This window comes from Cannabis sativa, chromosome 2 (genome assembly GCF_029168945.1).
Source record: "Cannabis sativa cultivar Pink pepper isolate KNU-18-1 chromosome 2, ASM2916894v1, whole genome shotgun sequence".
NCBI classification, from domain to species: Eukaryota; Viridiplantae; Streptophyta; class Magnoliopsida; order Rosales; family Cannabaceae; genus Cannabis; species Cannabis sativa.
In genome coordinates, this window is record NC_083602.1 from 81011269 (window position 1) to 81020586 (window position 9318).

Below are 9318 nucleotides of genomic sequence, written 5' to 3' on the forward strand. Positions count from 1 at the left end.
AAAAGTTTCAAGCAATGATTAAATTTTGTTGCAGACATGGACTTAGTCAGCATATCTGCAGCATTATCATCAGTAGACACTTTGATCAACTTAACCCTGTCACTAGCAAGTATATCTCGAATGAAATGTAACCTTACATCGATGTGTTTGGTCCTCTCATAGAATACCTGATTTTTGCTTAAGTGCAATGCACTATGGCTATCACAAAGAACATGTATACTCCTTTGATCTATTCTCATTTCTCTAGTGATACCCTTGAGCCAAAGAGCCTCTTTTACAGTTTTTGTGCAGGCTATATATTCAGCCTCAGTTGTGAACAATGTCACAACAGATTAGAGATTAGATTTCTAACTAATTGTACATTGATTTAGCTGAAATACACTCTATTTGAGACTTTCTTGTATCCAAGTCACCAACATAATCTGAGTCTACATATCCAGTAACATTGGTGGATAAATTTCTAATAGTATGAATAAAATTAAAAAGAAAAAGAGGAGATTAATCAAAACTAACCGACACATCCATCTACAGTGATGTATGCATGCATGCATTCACTTGAAAGAAGCGAAACGTGTCATCAGAACAGGATAAACACGTGGCAAAATCATGAAGATGCATGCAGTGGGTGGCAAAGGGACAAAGGCCCTTATAACTTCCTACTATGACCATTTATACAGGCCAAAGGCAAGTGCAATGATTGAGCAAAAAACACTGTTTGCATAAAGATATGACGTCACTTTTTGCATATAAAGCACCTCTTTCTTCTGTGTATAATTTTTCTGTTTCCCCATAACAGCATGTACTTCTTATATAAACCTAATATAGCTACTAGCTTAGCTTAGCTTAGCTTATGTACACTTTTGTCATTTTCTTCCTCATATCAAACTCAAACTGCCACAACTTGGACTGAAGAAGAGGAAAGATTTTCTCAATACTTGTCCAAGAAATGATTAAGGTTTGCTTATATAATATGAATATCGACGGCCAAAAAAAAAAGGGAGGGAGGGGGGCTCACCTCACATGGGTGGCCCGGTCCCTCTTACGTGAAGTGAATTGTTTTCTTTGGGGACTTAATTCAAACACTTTTGGCAATAAGTGTCAGCAGTAGTACTGGTATCTCAATAATTTATTGAACCCCTTTGTTTTCGTGGAAAGAATCAAATCAAATCAAATGTATGCTGTCCACAAAATCAAAGCTTGAACATCTTCCATTCCTTTTGTCAACACCTGTTTTGTTTTGACAAATTCATTAGAAAGAAATGTGTATATATATATATGCACATACTGCAATTTGGTCCCCTACATCATACTTACCGAGTCAGACAATTGAACAAAATATAAAATAATGAAGAGCAAATTTAAATTTAAATAACCACTATACCACGGGATAAAGATGTTTCCGTTATTGTGAATTTGGAAATTTTGTAAAGCTCGTATTTCTTTACTTGCTAGAAATAAATTTATTTTAAATGACAAATAGTCTCAAAAGGGTATTCGTTGTGTTTGAAAGCGAGTTCTAAGTGAAAAAAATAAAGAGAAATGTCATCTCAACACAAGTCATGTATGTCCCATGATAAGAGACAATTTTCTTAGTCATTTGCTATGAGCAATCAATCATTTTCACACTTTGGACAGTTAATCCTTAATATTAGGGATTGTTAGCTTAACAACTTTGTCTGTTTCCTACAATGGGCAAGGGAGACCACAAATAGCATTGATGTATACAAGACAAAAAACTTTGAGCTGTACCGCCGAGGTGCAAGGCAAATCCAAGAAAGTGTATTTATCTATATTTAAGAAGCAAAACCAAAGGACCCCCAACAGCAAATATAACACAAGAAAGAACTAATAATAATAATAAAAGAATTCCTACCAAGTGTAGCCAAAAAAGGAACAAAGAAAAACTAGTTACGGTGACCAACTCCGAAGTGAAACCTCTGATTTTTGCTATCACTAAATGCATATTCGAGCCGGAGAGGACCCAGAGGAGACTCCAACCGAATGCCAACTCCGTATCCATATCCACTTCCAGGTTTTAGCCTAGCACCTGCTGGGTCACCTACGCATATCATACACAACACACTTTTATTGACCAAATAAATACATGAATATATATATATATATCAAATTTTAATAGTTACATTAAAACTATAATCTTAATTAAAAAATTACTAAAAATAAGAATCCTAAACTTCCATCATAGAAATTACTTTTTTAGTTAGAGGACTCCCAATAGCAAATGTATAATAGCTACAAAAATAAAAATATAGCTAAAAGGTAAAAAAAAATTGACAAAAATACACGTACAATAAATAAGCTATAATTGCGCAAATTTTAAGCTAATGAACAATGCTTAGCTATATTGTCTAACTAAATTATTAGCTAAGAACAATCTCAACAGTTTCTTTACTCTGTCCTTCAAAATAGATCACTAAATCACCATGTTTTCTATTTTACATCAAACTTTTACAACATACCATCCATCGGCTTCTCTATCTTTTGTAAATATTATATTTTTATTTATTTTAATATTTCTCACTTCTAATAATTGAATGATATAACGAAATTGATGTATGGTAAATGTAAATGTATAAGGTAAAATAGAGAGTAAAATATAGGTGTGGTACTTTGAAGGATGGGGTAGGGAAGCTGTTGGGAGTGCTTAGTCAAGTTGTTTCAATAATCTAAATCCTTCACACACTTTCAGAAAAGAAAAAAAAGAAACCTACCAGGCACAGTCGGACCTGATCCAATATCAGTTCCATAGTCAGCAAAAATAACTCCTCCAACAGGCCCCACCTACAAACACAAGATGAATAAGCCAGCAAGACCATAATATGCGAAGTGAACTAGAGAAATTAAGAATCTTACAATCATTACAGGCTTTTAAAAAGAATTTCATGGAATACTTGTGGATGAAGAAATGTTTACAATTCAAATATGATTTCAATACGTACCATGGGGAAAGAAATTTCTCCAGAGCCGATCGCATAAGACCGACCAGAACCAACAGCACCTTCTTCGTATCCTCTAACACTATTTGTTCCACCAATGGTAAAAGCTTCATGGGGTGAAAAATTGCCAACAACATGACCACCGGATAAACTAGAAATGGAGACAATATTGAAACCATTAAAATAAGCATGATTATTAGTTGTAACAACAAAAATAATAACCAAAACAACATAGAAGCAAAGATAATATGATAATTTTCCAACCACATTTAATTTAGTTTCAGATACATAGCAGTAACAGGTACAATACCTTAAAAGAAGTCGAGCTGGGCCAATTTGAACATCCTTTCTTGCACGGGCATTCACACGGTTAAAGAACAACCATTCTGACAACACAGGAAGTCCTTGCTCCAGATTGAAAACAATCTACAAATTCAACAAAATCAGGAAAGATGCCCAGTTAAAGGTATATATTATATACAAGTATTGTCTGATAAGTGTTACGGGGATGAAACTTCCAATTACTAACCATTGGTGATCCATCACCAGAACCAGTGTAGACAGTCTCAAATCTAGCAAGCAATGTATGATCATAGTTCTTGCCGCTGAAACCAAAAGCAAAAATTGTAACAACTAGTGAATGACAATTAGACCATATAGTAGTCCCATGATAGAGCCTCCATGTAGAAAATTACCTAGCAGTAAGGGGGCTGCCAAAACAATCCTTGATAATATTTTCTCCTTTTTCATTATGAGCTTCAGTTTGCTGGTAGAAGATGCAACATACATTGATTTATAAGAGCAAAAATAAGCTTCTCCAGGACAAATTAGAAATGGTATTAGAACGATTGAAAACCCAATTTGGTATCACCAGCTAAGAGTTAACTATGTACCTGAAAGATTAGTCCAGCTGTACCACTCCATTTAGGTCTTAATGGTCGGCTAAATTCGATACCGCCTGTGACACGAGCAATGGTTGGGCTAAAATCCTCATCGTGCACCTTACCGTGAACAAGTGTGCCAGGGGTTCTGGAATTCTAGCAAAATAAATATCACTCAAGAGTTTAATATCTCATTTATCACGAAAAAAGGAAGGATAGGACAGATAATAATAATTAATTACCTGACCCATAATTGTTCTAGAGGTTCGCTTATCATCTCCTGCAATCCATGGATCTGTGTAGTTTATCCGAAATATTGAGTCAATTTGGCCTCTTTCTAATGAAACATGGAATTTCTGGTTTCTTCCAAATAGATTCCTCTGAGAGTACGCAAAGCTACAACACAAACAATGTATAAATGAGCCGAAAGCATAAAATGCAATATCACAAAAATGTAAATGGATTTTGAACCAAACAAATTAAAAGTTCTCTAGAAATGATTAACATAAAAGTGCTCAAGTATTTTTCCACTGAATGGCTAAGGCTTTTATTGAGCCAAAATCTAGAGAAGCTAAACCGGGGCAGAAGGAAACAAGCTCAAGCTAATTTATTGGGAAACTTAACTGTCTCCCTTCGTACCATTCATTAATTAAAAACAAGGACAACACTTAGTAAAAGGAAGCTATTATTACAACTTGAGTCGCAACAACAGGGTAAAAAAAAGCTATGTGACGCAAGCCTAAATGATTAAGGTTGATCCAGAAAAAAAAAACTACATATTCCTCACTCCTCATTCCAAACCCTGCATCAGATTATGGTATGGTCTGACCAAGTAGCACATAAAGAAAAAGTTTGTGGGCTTACCTTCCAATGAGTCCTGGTAAAAGGCCATTTGTAGTTCTACATTATGAAATACACCTCATTAGTATCATATGAAATAACAATTAAATAATAACTGGAAATTAATTATATAAAAGTAAATAACAATTATGAACATTACTTACCCACTTGAGATACCACCACCAGCTGAAAAACCTCCACTTGGACGCTCAACAACATTCATCACCAAATCAACTTTACCAGTATCTGAAACATTGTTGAGAGAAATTTCAAATAACCTATAGCAATGCAAATGAAAAAAGAGAAAAATCTACACCAGACAGTAAAATCTAACAATTAATTTCAAACTTTTGCCCGGCTACCTATAAATTAAAATATAGATTGTTATCCTGAATTTGCATTCCGTCTTGTTAGTTAGCCTTTAGTTTTAAAAATCAATCGAAGCGTACACCTTGAGGCGAGGTGGTGAAAAAACATATCTGAGGATACGCCTCATCTGCTGTTATTGAGGCATACGGCTGACACTAATAGGGTGTACTTGAGGCGCACGCCTCTAAAGTGGGCTTTTTTTGTGTGTGTGTGTTAGCACTGTCATTTTGTGAGCTGGTTTGGGCTTTATTTTTGTAAAGCTTTTCTAATGGGATTTAGTTTTGGCCTTTTTCTAACAGATATTTATAGAAAATATAGGAAAATATAACCCTAAAAACTGTAAGGCTGTGTTTGGTAGGTAGGAGGGAGAGTAGGATGGGCGCAGAGTTAATGAAGGATGAAGAATATAAGGAAAGGAAGGCGGAGGAGAATAATGATCATTTTATGTTGTTTGGTAGAAGGATAGAGTGATGTAGGGATAGATAATTACTAATTTATAAAATTACTGTATTATCCTTATAATTATTTTTTAATAATATCTATTGAGGGTATTTTTGTAAGTAAAAATATTAAAGAGGGGTAGTTTCAGTCCTTCCATTAATGGAGGGATTCTAAATTGGAGGTTTGAGAGGATTTGTTATCCTCTCACCTCTCTTTCAATCCCTCTTGCCAAACAAATGAATTTGTCATCTCCTCCCACCTCTCTCCCTCCTCTCCTCCCCATCAATCCACTTCTACCTCCTACCAAAAATAGTGTAAGCCTCTCGTACAACATCTCTCAATTCTCCTTCTCAGTCGCGTCCTTCATTCCTCAATCCTCGTCAACTTTATGCATACGTCTTCTTTATATGTTTAGAATTTTACAATTTTTTGTTTCAAATTAAACCTGTAATGAATTTAGTTTATGATTTTAAGACTTCATTAGTAATTTTCATGAATTTTATTACTTTGTTATGGAATTATGTGTTGTTTTTTATGAAATTTATGAGTTTTATGATATTTTATGAAGTTTTTATTCTTATTATTGAGGCGTACACCTCGAAACGCCTCGAGGCTTACACCTTGCCAGACTAAGGGAAAACTCCTCAACAGCTGTTTAAGTTTTTCAAAACCTTCTAACCAGCTAAACTTTTTTCAAAATACTGAATAAAAAATTAGCAAATATTCCACATCAGTTTTTAGAAAAAGCATTATTCAAAATTTATTGCAAAAACACAACTGAAAAATTTAAAAGACTATCATCCATTTTTCACCTGCAGGTTGGGGAATTATCCTAACATCTTCAACAATTCCCATGGTTGATACAGTTTCCTCATCTCTTTTTCCTTGAAGCATGCTGTAGACCTACACATGCAAGAGCATACAAATCAGAAAACTCTTGAGATTTAGCTAAAACCACTCCAGTTTCACCAGGCTTCTTCAAAAAGAAAAAAAGACATGGAACCCCAGGGGCACATCATTCAACTTTAGTTTCTACAAATACTTCACAAAATAAATGGTTTCATTAAGTAGTACATAAAAAATGAGGGGTACAACACTTTCGAAAATGACCTCAAGAGGTAATGCTTTGTTTCCTCAGAGTAAGCACCCCAATTCTATAAACATATTGCATTGCAAAGTACGTTATATTGGTTCACAAAAATATGACTCAGGAAAGTACCTGTCCTTTCTTGGTAGTAAGCTGGGATAGTATAGTTTCAGGCTTTGTCTTCCCAGTAGTTGGCTCGCCACTGAAGCAGATTTTATAAACAGTGAACACCTTTATACGAATCTAAAATTCTCTTGTAGCCCCTAGCCATGATTAAGCAGACAGAAATCAAATTGATTACTTGTTCTTACCTTTTCCTATCAAGAAAACGTATGGAGATATTATTGACCTCAGCTTCTGCAACTTGTAACTTAAGCATACCCCCAGAGAGCATCTCAACACCTAATACCTAAAAGCAATGAAGAAAAGAAACGTATGTTATGATCTTCAGGTCTTCACAGTTTATCACAAACCAATGCAATTTAGGGTATAAAGCATATCAAGTCTATTGATGGACTACTATGAAAAATAATGATAATAAAACTCGAAGCTGACAAACCCACCATGGCAATGAGACCGCGCTCCATGTACCAATTATTGATAGAAGATATTACATTATCCAAACGCCGAAGGTTGATAACTTTTCCTGCACAACGTTACACCAAAATACTAAAAATCAAGCATGCCCTGATGAAAAATAATCTCAGAAGCAACATATTTAAAGTGCGTTTCACATATGAACAATTAGAACAAATTACCATATCCTTCACGAAATGAATCCTCTATAAACTTTGTCGGAAGAACATTTGCTCCTTCAAAAACCAGACCTTGAAATTCCTGATTTGGTTCTACCTTGCACAATAAAATAAACAAATAAATTACAATTAGCCCAACACAGATAAATAAATAAATAAATCAATTTTTATTTTATTCTATTTAATTTTTATCCATACCTGAAACTCCAATCTGATACCGTCTCTTGTATCGACGGCAACGGGGACACAAGAGTAGAAGTACCCACTTCCAATAATTCTATGCACATCCTCTTGAACTTCACGCACCGTAAGCGCTGAGTTGGGTCGGCAGGCTTTGAGGGCCGCCAAGGCCTCCATTTCAAGGTCTTTCCTCTCAAGCTCGTCGCCATCCTTATTCCTCACCAATACTTCACTTATCAGCACCCTCTCTTCGTCGTGTCGACTCGGAGAGTGCTGCTTCTGCTGCTGTTGTATTTCCTTTCCCTCTGCCCCGGATTGCGACACTTCGTCCGGACGAGCAATTGATAACGAGGCCGAACAGAGAAGCGGCGACTTCCCAATCGAATGACCATCTTTTCCCTTCCGAGTTCCAGGTTCAGAGCGACTCAGCGACAACGACGCTGAACATAAAGGAAGCAATTTTCCGATCAAATGTCCATCGATTCCTGGCCTCGACCACCGACTCAGCGAACCACTCCCCTTAGTCGACTCAGTGGTTCGACTATCAAGCAATGGCGGTAGTATCGAGGATGAAGGGAGGAGCTTAGGGGTGAGTCGTTGGAGTCCCGGGTGAGTTTTAACCGAGTCTACAAGTTGAGAGAAGGAGTTTCTGGTTCTGGTTAAGAGAAGGAAAAGGTCGAAGGGAGGTGGCCGTGAAGGTAAAGGAACCTTGATAGAAGGAGTAGTGGTGAAGCAAACGTCGTCGTTCGCCGGCATTGTCACCGTCTTCGTTAAAGACTGTTAGCTCCGATCGACGATTGTTACTTTGTTAGGGTTTGAGACTGAAAATAAATAAAATTACAATGTCTTACTCAATTTTTGCTCTCAAATTGAAATAGTTTTCAAACAAAACTTGGGTTGCCTTTGGAAAGGTAATCGGATTTGCGTGCAATTGGAGGTAATTAGAGGTAATTATACAATTTGACGTAATTAGTAAAAACTTTCTACATTAAACATTAATTACTAAAAAATATTATTTTCCCATGTAATTACTATCTCATATCTAAACACACCTGTCATTTTAAAATATAGTGTAATTACTAAATTATGTAATTATCATAATTACCTTAGTAATTACACAATTACTTTCAAAGTTATAATATCTATATATCTATAATCAGGGCCAGTCCTGACTTTTAGTGGACCATAGAAAAAGAAAATATTTTAGGCCCTTATTTAGAAAAAAAATATAGTATTTTTCAAAATCAGTAAAAAAAATAGTATAATTTTAAAAGGTAAATATTTTTTTTTTGGCCCCTAGGATAGGTGGGCCCTAAGCACAAGCCTAGCCCGCCTATGCCCAGGGCCGAGCCTGTCTATAACTACTAAAAGTGAGAATATTCTTAGACTTTCACTAAATAAATTACATAGTTAACCTTCACTTGATATTAAATTACAACCACATACACTATTATATAGGTTAATCTTAATATTTCTCTTCAATTACCATTTTGTAATTAATCCTTTCAATTTTTTTTATAATTTTCTATAATAACTTTTCTTCCTTCAAAATAACTTATATTAGGTTATTTAAAATACCTCTTTTTTTAAAAATAAAAAATTATTTCAATCCATAGAAAATAATTTATTTATTATTTTATTTAATAAAAAGCACACTTTTGTTTATACAAGTTGAAGTTTATATATTTAATTATATTTAATTTGATACGCATACACACAAAGTTCTCTTATATAAGAGTAGAAAAGAGAGGATTTGTCTTTATTATTATTATTTATTCTTTTTTATTTTTTTATTATTATTTTTCCACTTT

The 9318-nt window shown here is 34.8% G+C and overlaps 1 protein-coding gene across 1 annotated transcript; it reads right to left on the minus strand.

Moving 5' to 3' along the window:
* Positions 1 to 1562: 1562 nt before the first annotated feature.
* On the minus strand, positions 1563 to 8415 carry LOC115719610 (outer envelope protein 80, chloroplastic). The gene is made up of 16 exons (XM_030648711.2): positions 7526 to 8415; positions 7331 to 7424; positions 7136 to 7218; positions 6884 to 6981; positions 6705 to 6774; positions 6298 to 6388; positions 4840 to 4921; positions 4700 to 4735; positions 4078 to 4231; positions 3848 to 3991; positions 3650 to 3720; positions 3484 to 3559; positions 3265 to 3380; positions 2958 to 3105; positions 2730 to 2799; positions 1563 to 2059 (listed from the first exon to the last, which is right to left on the minus strand). Exons 1-16 carry the CDS (start codon positions 8261 to 8263, stop codon positions 1905 to 1907), a joined length of 2226 nt encoding a protein of 741 aa, XP_030504571.1. The 5' UTR covers positions 8264 to 8415; the 3' UTR covers positions 1563 to 1904.
* Between the last annotated feature and the right edge of the window lie 903 nt (positions 8416 to 9318).